This window comes from Gallus gallus, chromosome Z, assembly GCF_016699485.2.
Source record: "Gallus gallus isolate bGalGal1 chromosome Z, bGalGal1.mat.broiler.GRCg7b, whole genome shotgun sequence".
Taxonomy (NCBI): domain Eukaryota; kingdom Metazoa; phylum Chordata; class Aves; order Galliformes; family Phasianidae; genus Gallus; species Gallus gallus.
In genome coordinates, this window is record NC_052572.1 from 48,262,307 (window position 1) to 48,278,928 (window position 16,622).

The 16,622-nt window shown below is 38.8% G+C and overlaps 1 protein-coding gene across 3 annotated transcripts in view; it reads right to left on the reverse strand.

The window, feature by feature from the left end:
- The window catches only part of FER (fer (fps/fes related) tyrosine kinase), a 179,836-nt gene that overhangs the window by 153,152 nt on the left and 10,062 nt on the right, over positions 1 to 16,622 (reverse strand). For 2 of the 3 annotated variants that reach the window (XM_413981.8, XM_046905745.1), the window contains exons 2-3: positions 7,685 to 7,793; positions 1,815 to 2,072 (exon numbers count right to left, since the gene is read on the reverse strand). In XM_413981.8, coding sequence (XP_413981.2) covers positions 1,815 to 2,021 — 207 coding nt within the window. In that variant the 5' untranslated portion in view covers positions 2,022 to 2,072; positions 7,685 to 7,793. The remainder of the gene's footprint in view (positions 1 to 1,814; positions 2,073 to 7,684; positions 7,794 to 16,622) is intronic. The other variant, XM_040656018.2, reaches the window with a different exon arrangement.

The window sequence follows — 16,622 nt, forward strand, 5'->3', positions numbered from 1 at the left end:
AATATGACAATATATCACTATGCTAGCATAAAATCCATGCTGACGGTGAAATTTCAAGGCAAGCCAATGCAAATGATCTATCAGTATTACATGAATATTTTTGTAGTTATGAGAAAGATCAGAGTTCAGGGGCCTAAGAGAAAAACAGCACCTCCTCAGTAGAAAAATGAAATAAAAGGAATATGAGCAATCTGAAAGTATAACTTGAGCACCAACATCCAAAACAGCACTTAAAAATGTGAAACAGATGCTTCTGTTCAACCCACAAAGAATACGGTTTAAGATACATATTCAGCTTCTTACAGCTTATGTGCTCATAGGAAAAAGAAAAAAAGAAAAAAAAAAACCAAGTGTCTGTAGAGGCTCAACTGAGCAGAGAGCTTGTCACCTGAAGGTGAACCTGAAGGGTTGCACTGCTCAGCATTCTGGTGTCAGAGCTCCTTCATCATTTTAGCCAGAATCCACTCTGTTTCATTGCCCATAAGCACTGCAAGGCAGTTTTGCCACCACATAAGAACAATCCCAGTGAGGCAACAACAGCAAGAACTACTAAGGGTATCACTGTAATTCTGTAAAAACTCTGAGATCTGACAGCAGAAAGCTCCAAAAAAATATGTGATTTTGCTATGCATCAGCTAACAAAAATGCTTTATGTAAATTTACCAAAATCATCACAACTGTGGGTAAGACACATATCTAGGTGAACAGCATTTCAAACACACCACCAAAACACATAGATTTAAAAAAAAAAAAAAAAAAACAAAAAAAAAACAGCAACTTACAAGAAATATTGGGTGGGGCAGGCAACAACAGAATTCATTACAGATAAACACTACTCAGTGCTATTTCAGGGCAGCTGTAGCAGGCAGGCTAGCTACTTCAGTGTAGCTTTCAGGTCACACTGTCTCTTTAGTTCAGTACAAATCTAGATAGCTGCAAACAGAGCACTGATGTTCCTGCTGCAATGCCATAACTTGTACTCAAGCAGCAATTTCATAAGCACAGTGCATAAAAACTGCTTTGTGTAGGATTTAACTTGTCCCCAAACCAGTCTTTTCCTGCAGAGATCAGGATTCATGCCAGACTGAAGGAACTATGTAAGCACTGCAGCAGCAGCAGGATCAAAAATTGAATAAGCCATAAAATAGAATTGTTTTCTCTAGTCAGAAAGGAATCCAAGTTAAGAGGGAAGGTTATTATCAGGTGGAACTTGGAAGTTTCCTTCATCTGTACCTTTACTGTACTTACTCCAAGTGTGACAATGAATAACCTGGGGCAAGTATAGCTACCTTTATAAAAAGGTCAACAGCGTTATTGTAAGTTGGATGGAAGGTAACTTCACAAATACAAGGAACATCCTGCATTAATGTTTTGTTTTAGCATCACACACTGTGATGTGTGAATGCGTGAATAACAGTTGGTATGCTATGCTTTGCCTTAAGTTTCCTGGCATTTTTCTATTTCTGTCACAAATTCTATGCAACAAATACAATAGTTTCTACTTAACTGTCTTAAAAGAAAAGCTCACTGCAACATATTCTGTTTTCAAAACAAAGTAGGAGGCTAAACACAGAGACATAAAATACCAAAATTTCAGAATTCAGGATTCTAGTTTACTTACTAAATTGAAAGCAAGACTGAAGTTCAACTGCTCCACAGTCCAGCAAAGAACTAAAAGGAGTTAATTTTAAACACTGCAGAAACATTAACTCCCAAGAAGATGAATCAAGAAGAATCCAACTCAAACAAAACAAACATACAAATCCAACATTTAATGCTAAGGGCATTCCAAATTCATAATTCTTCAGTCTTACCTTGGACACATTGCTGATATAATCCAATTGACAAGTGCTTTCTTTATCTACCTGATTACAAAGATTCTGTAAAGTGGAGGCATACTCTTTATCACTTTTTACACGCATGACCATAAACTTCTTGACCGTTTCGAGCAGTCGTAGTTCCCAGTCTTGCAGTTTTAATAAAGCATCATGAGAATACTTCAAGTCACTTCCAAACCCCATTTTTAAGGCACTATAAACCGTACAGGTGAAAACAGAGGCTCTTCACCACATCTGAAAGCAAAACAAAAATCATGAGAAACAAACCAAAAAAAAACCTTTACAGTTACAAAGAGCACCGACTAACATCTAACACTGAGATGACTTAACCACAACATTAGGTCGCCTTGAAGCAAACCAAGAGAAATGTCAGAGGACCAAACACCAAGCTATGACTGAAAGAGATCTCATGCCCCTTCTGTTATTTTTGACTGCCAGATTAAGTAATATCAGCTTGTGTCCTCCAGTTTCCCTTCTGTAAAGCACAGCTGTATAACAGTGCTTCCCTAACTGAACGTGGAGTTATGAGGGAACACATAAAAGTATCTGTGAGATACTGAAGACCAAACCAATCCATTTAAGCAAAGAAATACACACTTATGCACGTTACAAGAACTGCCATTACGCTGTTTCACTATTGGCGACTCAAAATATTTGGCTCTTATGGATGCTGTCCAGACAGTTCCAAATAAACCATCAGTTCTCAGGCGTTGCATCCACAGTAAATGGATAATTAGAAAATCACTAGATAGTTTGTTCCTAAACACTATGTTAACAGTGAGGGTCAACCTCCCAAAAGTAAAAAAAATACCCCAAAACAGGTTCCTATGCCACCTTCCACTGTTCTCACGACAAACACACTAGGGCAATATCCTTAATTTCACAGTTTTCTCCTAAAGCAGTCCAGTCTTGTTGCACAATACAGACATCATTTGATAATCTCATAAGAAGTGCTGCAGGTCAAAAATACACATTTGTGGTAGTTTTTAAACACCACCATCCTCTTCTGATAAATCACGTGGCCACATCATTTAAGACTTGAACCCACATATAATTTCCACAGTCTTGCATTTTTTTTAATATGAGCTACCTTCTGTTTTCTGTGTAAACAGCAAAAACCCATTCACACACTGATCAGCCTTGAACTTCTCAAGATGAACTTCATAAGCTGCAATTACAGCTTAAAACTGCATAGACACTGCCTGTATATTGCTTCTCCACTAATTCCTGCATTCTAGCCTACCGTGAGCACTTCTGAATGCAGAAGTACTCATTTTGATAGGCTTTAAATTGCTGACCAAATTAGCAGTGCTTTACAAACATTAGTACGTTCATTTTCTTAGCAGCCCATGAGGTGAAACAGAACTATTGCACAGCAAACCGACACAGAAATCAATGTTGGTGTTGTACTAGCCAATACTGGTATTCCCAAAGGTTGAAGACAGAACTTCTGAAAGTGCCTATCATTTATACCATACTAAACGTATAGAATAACAGTGTTGTTGGCTTAACTCAGTTAGCACAGAAAGTTTCAGAATTTTTCATCAGAACCTACAACAATCTTCACAGTAGCCTGACTCCAGAAAGTGTTCTCCTAGAGTTCCTTGCTGTTCAATCGAATACAGAAATAAGCCTCATCCACTAGGTACCTATTCACAAGCCATGTTGTTTAATGAAAGAAACAAAAGCTCCCATAAAGAAAATACAAGCGACATCGTGTTATTATGCATGAATACAATAGAAGGACATTAAGGTTATATGAGTAATCCTAAAGCTATCACAAGCTTCCTCATGTTCTTAACTTTGCAGCCACACATCATATTCAAAATTCTTCCTGAAGGTTAAGAGCCCAGTCACAAACAGCAACTATGAATAATTTACACTTGCTGTATTTAAAAAGGATGAACTATGTTTTAATAGATGCACCAATTAAATCACTTTCACAGTTAAAGAAGCATCTTACAAAAGCACTAATATTTTAGTATTACACATAAAAGAAACAGTCTTACAGCATGTACTTCCTAGCATGACTTGCACAATTTTTCAACACTATCTAGATCTACATCTACTTCTGTGTCCAATCGCATTTTTTCCTAGCACATTTTAGTACATTCACTAAATCGCCAAGCACATCAGCAACAAGAGAAGCTGTAAGCCCGTTTTCTTACATCTCAGATTCAGGAAAGATAGGAACTGAATCTCCAGATGAAGTCTGGCCTTGCATTGTAAGATGTAGAAGGGCAAGAGAGGCAGGAAACATTCTCAGCATGTGATATTTCATTCTTCTTCTACTGACTTACTATGGAGCAAGAAGATCACAAAAATCAATGGGAAAGAAGATACAATAACAACTCACTGCAACTTGCTAAGTCTCTCTTTTCTAAGTAGTAGAAACTTTAGGTTACAGAAGTAGATGCCTGAGTACACAGACAAGAACTGTATGCATACTAGACACCAATCTTTGTTTCCAATTATTCCACACACTATGACAGAAGTAGCAAAGGAAAAATTTCTTTTACAAAAGTGAAAAAACTCTGATTTGGTACGTCTATGAAAGATAAAGTTTTATTCCTGATGATTCTCAACACAGCCTCTGTGCACCCTCGTAAAACTTGAAAATGTTAAATCAAAAAACTCAGCTAATACCAGATGCATTTTGTGTGTCTGATTTTAGATTACTAACACAAAAAAGTAGTTAACATGTCTCCAAGATCCAAGCTACTTAATGGTCTAGAAGCTAAAGCCATCACTTTTTATTCTATATGGGAAACAAATAAAACCAATAGACTCTCTAGTTGTTTATTTGAAGTCAAAATTGTAGTATTTAGTGAACAGATCAATAGACATTTTCTATGTAATCTGTACTTAAAATACTTTTTAAAAGTGCAAACCTATTTCAAAGGTCCAGTGTTAAGAGAGATTTCAACTGGCATTAATGCAGATAGGTATTTTTCCAGGTATGATATTTCCCTGTTTAGCACGGACAGATAAGTTGATAGCTGCCTTTGAGGGTCAGACCAATGGCACACATCAAACTGGTGTTGGTGGGAGATGCAGTTTGAGGACAAGCCTGGCTGCTGTCTCTGGTCTGCTTCTCCTCATACTTCCCCATGATCACTACTACTAGTGGCAAAATTGAGCTGTGCAAGGCAACATGTAAATAAAGGAACAAATTACTGTGGAATCAATGAGAGGTAATGTTAAGGGTATTATTAAAAAAATCCCTCAAAAAGACACCGAAAAATAGTTACTCTTAAAGGGGAAGAAAACTGAGATGGTATCATGCTTTGAAGTAGCTAGACAGAAACACAATATGACAAATTCATACCAAAAAAAAAAAAACAAAAAACAAAAAAAAAAAAAACAAAAAAAAACCCTTCAAGAGCTGTTTGCTCACTGAGAAGATATCCTTCCTGCCTCTGGTAGATACCTACATGATTTATCCTGCATTTCACATGCCAAAGATGTCTTACAGTGAATTTTAGCATGTTTCATAAAAGTGGTACCAAAGAGGACAAATGAGTCTCAGTTAGTTTAGTTTTTATTTTGATATATACATACTACTTTAAAACCAGTGGATATGCAAATTAGTCAATCAATATTTGCTAAGTTTCAACAGTTAAGATATGTTGCAGAGCCAATTCCAAAAAAATAAGTCACTTTCTTTATTACAATCACTCACTAAATAACAAACTAATCAATGAAAGGTAGTAAACTCTCCACATACATTCAACAATGCACAGCAAATGAGCAACCATCCTCTAACAGTTCTAAATTTAGATAGTTACTGAAAATAGCGTGTGATTCAGCTCAGCCACTAGCACAGCAACGTGCTCTTCACTATCTTTTGACACAGACAATACACCAAGCTGTGTAGTGCAGTTTTTGTAACCGAAGGCAGAAAATGCCACCCAGAAGGATCTGGACAGGTTTGGGAAGAGAACCCACATGAACCTAATGAGGTTCAACAAGGCTAAGTGCATGATGCTACACTTAGCATGGGACAGTTCCAGATGTGTACAGACTGGGAGAAGCTGTCACTGGGAGCAGCCCTGCCAAAAAGGACTTGTGCGTCCTCATAGATGAAAAGCTGGACATGAGCCAGCAGTGTGCACTTGCAGCCTGGAGGGTCAGTAGTATCCTGGGCTGCATCAAATGAGGGATGGCCAGAATAGTGAGGGATTGTCCCCATCCACTCTGCCCTCATGAGGGCAGATGCCTCAGGTCTGAGGCCTGCAGCACAAGAAAGACACAGATCTGTTGAAGAGTGTTCAGAGGAGGGCCATGAGGATGACCAGATGGCTGGAGCAAATCTCCTATGAAGAAAGGCAGAGGGAGCTGGGCTTGTTTAGCCTGGGGAAGAGAAAGCCTCCGGGGTATCATGGGTCATAGAAGCGGGGGAATGGTTTTAAACTAAAAGACAGTAGACTTAGGTTAGATGTTAGGAAGAAATTTTTCACTCAGAAGGTGGTGAAGCACTGCAACAGTTTGCCTGGAGAAGTTGTAGATACCCCATCCCTTGAGGCATTCAAGGCAAGGTGGAATGGGGAGTCTGATCTGGTGGACAGCCCACAGCAAGGTGGCTGGAACAGGAAGGCATTAAGGTCTCTTCCAACCCAAATCATTCTATGATTCTAAAGAAATAATGCTAAAATTTCTCAGTATTAAGAGAAAAGCTTAAATGAGTCACTTAATTCTTCTATCCTGTAACATTCCTTTCAACAAATAAAGCCAGTATTCTACCGTTATTAGTCTTTCTGGATTCCAGCTACTGAAGAAAGTAGTTTTCACAGCCAATCTGCACTTAAAGATTACAGTCTATCCCATGACACATGAGAGCGTCTGTAGTGTGTCAGATCAAAGGTACTGGCTGCCTAACAATGATCAAAAGCAAACTAGCAGAGAAGAACAGCACATACATAGCAATACCTCCGCAGGATGCTCTCCTACCCTTAACAGCTTGTGTCTTCTTTAACACAGTGCTATGAAATATATTTAAAAATGTGACTGCTCATCTTAAAAATAATGATGGATCCACCTCCATCAGTTGGAACCTGCGGTTTTATAATGTGACTGATTAACTGTCCAGACCAAGGCAGACAACTGATAAACTACAGAAGCATGCCATGCCCCTGCTTATTTTCAGAAGAAGGAAGCATAGCACAAATCTGCACGCCCAGCGGATGGAATGGAAACAGAATGCTTAGAGCATCACTCTCACTCTTGATCTGCTACAAACTCCTGTACTCCCAAGCATATATAGGTTCCAAATCACTGTGGCTGGCACGTGTTTTGAAATGTTAACAATATTGTAAAAAACAGAAAAAGGAGGAGGACTTGAATTCAGGAGAAGTAAATACTCAAACTCAAGGATTCCACAAGGATTTTAAAGCAATTTTATAAAAACTGATCAGTTTGTTACACAGTCCACCTCAGTTTCTGAATATGAGGCTTATACTAGTTATTCTACATTAAAACAAGGAAACAAATCATTCACAGCCCTCCATCCACATAATAAACAAAATTAGACTGCTGAATTTCTCCTAGTATAGGAACTGTTCCCAGAATGTACATCATGAAAAAAAAAAACATATGTTTTAACTACCATCTCTTTATGGTAACCACATACACAGAACATTATTCACACACGCATTTGATGCAAAGTGTACAAATACAGTCGAGATGAGCTAATGCTTCCACAGAGCTACTGCCACCAATAAATATCCAAAGGAGCAACATAAACCCAGCCTGATCATTCCAAAATAAGTCTGAAATATTACTCTGCCCATGGCAAAACAAGCAGCTTATTTTTAGGATTACTTTTCTGCAAACTACAGAGCACATACCTTAAAAAATATCCCCAAGTAATGATCCTTAGTATACTTCTCTTTACATCAGCTTCTACTTCTTCTGATTTTCACCTTCAGAAATATACTTTCACTTTCCAGGAGCTCTCTGAAATAAGAAGAGATCAAATAGTTTGGGTTTTATTTCAGCATTTTTAAAATACATTGCAAAATTAGCACTAGATACATTCCTTTCCATTTTCAGCTTCTAACCATAGAAAATGCTTAAAAAACAAAAAATATATAGTTGAGGAAAACAAAAATTTCAGAAGGCTTCTCAGATGACTGTAAGTAGTCATATGCTATCACTTCATGCCAGTTTTGAGAGATGAAGTATTTTTCCTACGTACAAGTAACTAAAGCACATTTAATTGTTTACTTTCCTTTTTGGACAAACACTTTTCTATTGAAACAGTGTATTAAGGCTGGAAAATTAAACAAATTAATTTATTGCTGCACTCTGCTCTTGATAAAAACAGGGGAAAAAAAACATCAGTGAGAAAAATGAAAGCATGGGAAACTAAAACTCATTGCCATACTTCACTGACAAAATTTGCAAGAAAAGCTTAATAGGAATATTTTCACTAACTGTAATAAAACAAACAGCAACACAAGAAAGGGATCAAGCAAACACAGAAATTTATTCTGTAGCTCTAGTTACTGGAATAGCAAGAAGACAAACAGTTAAAAAGACTATAGCACTCAAATTTGAAGCTGCAACTCTGAACTGCAATCTCGGTGAAGCAAACACCAACACAAGGCTGAATCTTCGAGGTTTTGAATTAAACAAGTATATAAAATAAAAATAATAAGAAAGATGCTTTGCACGTAGCTTGCAAGTGCAAGCTATTCTGTATAAGATATATTTTGATTCATCCTAAGCATTTGCACACGATCTCATAACATATGTGTTTAAAATTAAACCAGGAATCTTTTGCATATCATCTTCTAAGTTTAAAACAAAGCATTAATAATGAAACACATGTTTTAAATCTTACAAAAGGATAGAATGTGAACAAATATCATTCAAGCAGATATTATTTTGTATTCCTTTCTCGTTACTTAGTGACATTCTAGAAACAGTGCTGCCTAACATAAATACAAAACCTTCCTTCTCCATGACCAAAAATAGGAAGGACTGTAAGTAATGCTTACATTCAGTCGCTGCAAGGAAAACAGCAGTCATGGGCGGTTATATGAAAGGAGGAAAAAATGCACTAGATGAGAATCACTGCAGTATTCACCATCTTTAATAGAAGTGAATACTTGCAAGAAGCTGCAAAGCACAAGATTTAAGTACATAAAAGAAAGTCTCTACCAGCAATTACCAAGAGCGAAACACCAAGAGCAGAACATTACAATACATAAGCTGTTCCGAAAGTAGTGCCTGCCACTTATTTCCATGGAAACTAAACTGATACAAAGAACGCAAGAATGCTGTTTGATAGAGCAAATTCTCCGCTCCAAAGCATTAAGTTTCAACAAAGTAGCCACCATGAGCAAGGCACATCCACCAGCAATGAACAAGAACCTACATGCCATGCTTGTAGAAGTCTGAAACACAGGAGGTGACCTCTGGTCAAGGCTGAAATGCACCGCCCACCACCTCACTGTGTTCACATCCACTATTTGATCTCCATAAACATTCAGCAAGTGTTGATGAATGTCAGTAGGTGCCATATTTTCTGCATGGATAAATTCAACGTCACAACTTTGTTTCATACTCACTTCCATGTGAGACACCAGTTCATCAGACTGCCCCTCTGCTGCCATCTGTCACATGGTAAAAAATGTACCAGAATATTGGTGGGAAGGTTCAACCTCTACTTAGTGATACCACCTCTGACACCATGGGCTAACATCATAAAACAGGAGGCACTACCTTCAAAACAGCCCTCATAAGTTTGGCCTCCATCCTCCCATTACAAATATAAGCCAATTAGAAATGTCAGCATTCCTCTGAACAGAAAAACTCTTTTTTCTCCTTTCTTGCTTCAGATAGAACATGAAGTAAAAGGCGTACTACTATCAACACCAGTTGTTGCAGTTGTCAAGTTGCTGGCAGCTGTCAAAAAAAATCACCTGTGCTAAAATAATTGTTTCCAAAAATCCTGTTTCTATATAAAACAACAGAGCAGAGACTGCAAACAGAGACAAGCTGCATTTTCTGCTCTCTGCAGAGGTAAAATTTGCATCCTTTTTTAAAAGACAATGTTATTCAGCATATCAGAAAGGAGGTTTTTGCCTATTGCTACAAAAAATAAAGCACACTACCATCTTTTTTTTTTTTTTTTCCTTTTTGTAACTCTGGTTACTACTGACTTCGTATTTATGAGCTTCTTTTCATCTACACGGAGGTCATTTGCGGAATTTGAAACTGGTAACATGAAATCTTTCCAATACTGGTCTACTTGATAGGAGTACACTAACCACTACACAAAGCAAAATAATTCTGTCAATAAACTAACCATACAGCTACCTATAAGACAGCTACTTCTGGCCTCCCACACAGTAGAAACTGAAAGCTTGCTTCCCCTAATGCAATAAACCACTAGGCAATGAAGATAGAAAAGAGAGAATTAAAGAATGATAGCAGAGAAGAAAATCTAGATCAACTCTTGTTTTCTTCAATTATTGCCGAGGAAGTCAAAGCAAATAACACATTAGATCTTGGGGTAGACTGAAGTATTATAAGAACATTAAAAAAAAAAAAATAGTAAGAATTCACCAGAAACAGCTACTATTCAACAGAAGTGTTGCAGTACCAAGTATGAAATAGTCAAGCTACTAATTCTACAAAAACAGGCTTCAAGTGACTACTGACTAGTAATGTAAAGAAGAATGGAGAACAGAAAATAAACCATTTTTTTTTTTCTTTCAGGACTTAACAGGGAAAAGTACAACAGTATCTGACTTTCATACTGGAGAAGGTGTTAAAATCATACTAAAGAATCTGTAAACTGTAGTATGGTGAGAAAAACACTACAGATTGTAAACAGAAGTCATGCACTGCAATTCAAAGAGTTCTTTGGGAAATCAAGCAGCTGATAGACAAAGGTGTTAGACATGGGAGAAAAGAAAACACATCAGAAAAGTTTCAGCTGTATTATCCACGAGGAAGTTGTTAGAGAAGGGAAATATTTGTAGCAGGAGATTTAAGGAATAGAGATCTACAGGGGAGGGAGTCAGAAGCATCATCAGAATCTGAGCCAGGCCATGTTCATCTATTTCGATTGGTCACCTAAATATCTACGATTTCATGTAACATCTGTGCTTAAGCTTGTAAATAGTACGAAATAAATGCAGTCAAAACCAATGCTACATGACAAACTCCTGCAGACAAACTCCAGAATACTGAGCAACAGGCATGTAAAACAGCAGGTGGAATAACGTATCAGTAAATGCTGTGTAGCATTCTAGGTTGCTTAACATCACACAGGAGAATATTCTGGTTGTCTCTCTGCATTCGCCTTCAAAAACATTTGTTCAGCACTTTGAAGTGGTCAGGTTTGGAAATATCCAGAATATCAGGTGGTTTTTGGTTTTTGGTTGTTTGTTTGTTTTGTTTTGTTTTTGTTTTTTTATGAAGGGAAGAGAGAACATCAGAGAATATATTCTTAAGTTGCTGGTAAGAATGGTGTTCCTCTATCTCCTAATTACTGTGTCTCATGAAGAACATGAAGCATAGGCAATATTGATCAGAGCTTCTGCACAAAGAAAGTAAAGAGAATTTTTTAGCGTGCAAAACAGATAACCATCATATGTCAGATCAAAGTACAAAAAAAAAAAGTGGCACGACATATCATACGTCTGAAATGCTTCTCAGAAAAAAAAGGGAACATCAAATGAAACTTTAAAAAGCTGCTGTTAAGTACTTCTTCACCAAGTAAATAATTGAATGAATTTAATGCCTAAAGATACTTTGAGACCAAGAAACAAATAAGTTCAAAAATTATTACAAAAATTCATAGAACAAATCTTACACACAGAACATCCACCTCAAGATATCTCCAAACTGCACAAGTAGGAAAAACATGCCAGATGTACTACTATTCTACATCTGTGGCAACAGCCTTTCTCATTAGCAATTTTTAAGCTGGATGGACTTCACTTGATTGCTTACAGCCAAACTCACACACCGGGCTCTCACCTGTAGCTAGATGAGTATCACAATTTTCTCAAGCAGCTGTGATGTTATCAAAAAGAATAAAACCACTTTTACACTCCTCTCTGATCAGAATTATAAAATATCTTTGGACATAAAAAGTTTTTGCTTACCTGAAGGTATTGTTTACAAACATGTAAATGATAGTAATACATGTGATAGGATTAAGTCAGTAACGATCACATAACACGATCTAAAGTCACCACCTAAATGTTTCCCTTACCATCACACAAACACACTTAGCCACAGCAGAAAGATTTCTGTCAAGCCTATCTTCTCCAGTTTAGCATTCCTTTGCTTCTACCATGGGAAAAAGTTTCTCAGTGACCAAATTTTGTCTTCTTGTGACTTACAAGTAGAGAAAAGAGAGTATCTTCTTTGCAACTTAAGCATATCATTTTCTACCTAACCAATTCTAATTCCTTTTGTCTTTTATTTGAAATCATTTTCTAGACCACTGATACTCTCTTAATTCCCTCAAATTTGGTCCCCAAATCAGTTAAGTTCAAAGCCTAACATGGAGCGGTGGTGGTGGATTCCCAATGCTGAGAAGAGCAGAGGTTGCTTTATATGACTTCCAAACCTTACTGCTTTTTTTTTTTTCCCAACAGTAAAATACTATTTTCATCTATGACCCACTGTACGCTACTATACTGCTCACTTAATGACACAAGCTGCTTTGTTCCAGATGGCCTCACCTTCTCGTTCTCCACCACACTTGCTGTCACTCCCAGCTCCTTATGGTCTAAAAAATCCATAACATGCTCTATGTCAGATCACACAATGAAAGAATACTCCAAGCTGGAAAGGACTCACAAGAAGCATTTACTCCAACTGCTGGCTCCAGAGAGGACCATCCAAAATTCAAACCCTAGCTATGAGAGCACTGTCCAAATGCCCTTTGAGCTCCAGCACAATCATGCCCACTGCCCTGGAGAGCCTGCTCCGTATCAACTGCCCTCTGGTGAAGAACCTTTCCCTAACATCCTCCCTGCCCCTCCCCTGACACAGCTCCATGCTGCCCTCTTGGGCCCTGTCAGAGAGCTCAGTGTTGCCCCTCTACTCCCTGCAAGGAGCTGCAGCTGCCATCAGGCCTCCCCTCAGCTTCTCTGCTCTGGAGTTAATACTCCAGCTCCGTGGATTGATGATATTTCCGGGTACCTTTATCAGAAGAGAATAACTACACCCCAGAAGACTTCACTGTTCTGTTTCCATTTTCCATTTGGAGAGAAAGATACAACTACTCACAAGTCGTGAGACTGCCCCTTCTTCCACAGCTCACCACCGTGGTTGCGCTCCCTAGCTGTCCCGCCTTCAGCACTAAAGTAAGGCCTTCGGTTTTGGACACTCTCCCTCTCATATTATTTGTTAGCTTCAATTCTGATTACATTGTATTATATTGTGTTTTCTCACATTCCACTTTCATATTTAGTAAATTAGCTGTCTCCTTTAGCTCACTGTCACTGTTCTGTTTTCAGACCTATTTTGGGGAATGGATCTGTAGGTCCGCCCACCCCAGTACTCACACAACCAGGCTGAACTCGGCTAGAACAGCTGACAATGATTGAGACTGAATTTCACCAGGTAGAAGCATACACAAAGGTGAAGGCAGCTACAGGTTCAGAAGAGCAGAGCGAGACTGACTGCCACAGTCATACTCGGCCACTGTGCCTCAAAGACTCACTGCAGCACTCTCGGTAACTCTTGAAAGAGGCAGAAAACAACACACTGACCCCACAGCTCACTTACAGAAGGGATACGCACCTAGTTTCTTATTACCGTCCACAGGATTACAAATAAAGAAGGGTTTCTTCCCGTATTTTTCCAGGAATTAAACTTCCTTTAAATTAGGTTACAGACTGCAAGGGAAGCCAAAGAAAAGCACAGCCTGAATAGAAAGGACCTGAACAAAGAATTTCCTCTGAACTCTGCATTCAACAGTGGTGCAACAATTATCTCCATGTTAGATGTTAACAGAAAAAACTGATTGAACAGAATGAGGCTGGTAGACGATTCTATCTCAGCAGAAGCTGTGATCAAATATATCCAACCTTCTTAAATGTTCAAGCTCTCTGCAGAGCTTTCCCCTTTACAGCTGTGTTCCTGTAGTCCTTCTTTGATCATGGCTACTCCGCATTTTTATTCAAAATTGGAATGGGGGGTTCCATAGCTTGTGAGGAGCAATTCCAGTCACTCGGTACAGAGTATCTTATTCTGATCTGAGTGGAAAGTCAAAATCCTGAATTAAAGGTGTAGCTGTTCCATCTTTCTAACTGTACTGATCCAAATTAAGGATATGACTCTTTCAGCTCTTTCTATATGTGCATGCATGCATTCATATATATCCATATATGTGTACGATGCATATGCTGCATATTCAAAAATTTTAAAAAAAGCAGGAATGAAACTATGGACCAACACCATGATAAATTTCTCCTTTTTGCACATGAATATATTAACGTCATTAACAACAGCATTCCCTGGTGAGGTCTGACAAATAGCAGAGAAATACTAGTCTAAAAAAATCTAATTCACTTATCTGCTTTTTATTCTTATCATCATCATCTCACGTAGGTAGGTCTCACATCTGGTAGGACTTCTGAAGTTTAAACAGTTCTGCTATTCTAATGTGACACAGGTTCTACCTTCTAAAGGAGAGCTGTTACAAAGAAGCTTGTAATGCTGAAATAACAAAAAAGTTGGCCCCAAACAGACAAAACAAAAAAAAAAAACATAAACACAGAGATCAATGGCTCATGCTGATTTTCAAGTATATTAAAGAAACTTCTACACAAGCAGGAACAACAAAAGACAAGTCAAATATGACATTTTCATGAGGAGTGGTCTTGAATGAATAGTGAAGAAGGAAACAACTGCAACTAAAAGGGCAGCAAAAATCAATGCTGAAATTAAGCTTGTTTACTAATGATTTGTTCTATATGCAATTATGTATTCTGTCACTAACTTCTTTTATTCTATTAGACATCATCCTCACTTGGTTAGGAAGAAGTAGAAGCTACTGTTTCATTTCTTGATTCACTTGCTCAAAATCAGAGAATCACATTTAAGTTGGAAAAGACCCTAATCATCATCCGGCTTGCTGGTTACCAAGCTGAGCTACTGAGTCCCATCACTAAAACATGCTCCTTAGTGCTGCATCCACAAATCCCTCAAATACTCTGAATAAGGACTCCACCATTTCCTTCAGCAGCCCCTTTCAATACTAAACCAACCTCTTTACAAAGAAATTCTTCCTAATATCTAATCTAAACCTCCTCTTCCTCATCTAAACCGCTTCCTCATTTCATATCATGCATCACTGCAGAAAAAGACCAATGGAAGAGGACCTGGGTGTTCTGGTGGACTATAGGTTGGCCATGAGTCAGCAGTGTGCCCTTGTTGCCAGGAAGACCAATCATATCCTGGCGTGCATTAAAAAGAGCGTGGTCAGCAGGTTGAGGGAATTGATCGATCTTCCTTCTCTACTCTGCCCTGATGAGGTCACATTTATAATACCGTGTCCCATTTTGGGCTCCCCAGTTCAAGAAAGATAGGGATCTCCTAGAAGGAGTCCAGCAGAGGGACACAATGGTGATAAAGGGCCTGAAGCATCTTTCATACGAGGAAAGGCTGAGTAACCTGGGTCTGTTCAGCCTGGAGAAAGGAAGACGGAAGGAGGATCTGATTAATGTTTATAAATATCTACAGCAAGCATGTCCAACCTGTGGCCTGCAGACCGCATGTGGCCCAGCATGGCTCACAATGCAGTCCATTCCCTCCCTGCAATTTAAAGGTGGTGGCCCTTCCCAGTGGAATGGCCCTCGGCACCTGCCCATTGCTTAGCAACAACCAAATTATCAGTGCACTATTAATGCTCTGTCAACTGAAACCAGGGCATGGGGAGGCCAGTGCTGACTCAAACAAAGGTAAAAAAAATTGTATGCATTTTGATACGAACTCAGGGCTTTGAACAGCGAAAAATATGCATTTGTAATTTCTGTTTTGATAAAGAAGTTTGGAAACAAAATCACAGAATCCTTAGAGTACAACCCCACTGTAGTCAACAGGAACATCCACAGCTCTGTCAGGTTGCTCAGAGCCCCCCTCTGGCCCGACCCTGAATGTCTCCAGGGACAGGCCTTCTACCACGTCTCTGGGCAACCTGAGTGCCTCATCATCTTCACTATAAAAGACTTTTTCCATATATCCAGCCTAAATCTACACTCCTTTAGTTTGAAACCATCTCCTCATCTCTGTCACAACAGACCCTGCTACAGAGTCTGTCACCTTCTTTCTTGCAGCCCATCTTTGATACTGAAAGGCCGCTTTCAGGCCTCTTTGGAGCCTACTCTTCTTCAGGCCTAACAGCCCCACTTCTCTCAGTATACTCTCACTGGATCATTTTTGTGGCCCTCCTCTGGACATGCTCCAAACGGTCCACATCTCTCTAAGGCACACTGCTGCCTCATGTCCAGCTTCCCATCCACTAGTACCCTCAAGTCATTTACAGCAGGTCTGTGTTCAATCTTTTAATCCCCAGGATTGTGCTGACAGTAGTGGAGGTTGCCACGACCCATGTGAAAGACCTTGCATTTGGCTTTGTTGAACTTCATGAGGTTCTTCTGGACCCACTTCTCGAGCCTGTCTAGGACTCTCCAGATAGCATCCTCTCCTTTGACCATGTTGTCATGTTGACTGCACCCCACACCTTGAGGTTTCAAGATTACCATGAAAAAAAAAATTACGTATATGAGAACATTTTCAGTTTATATA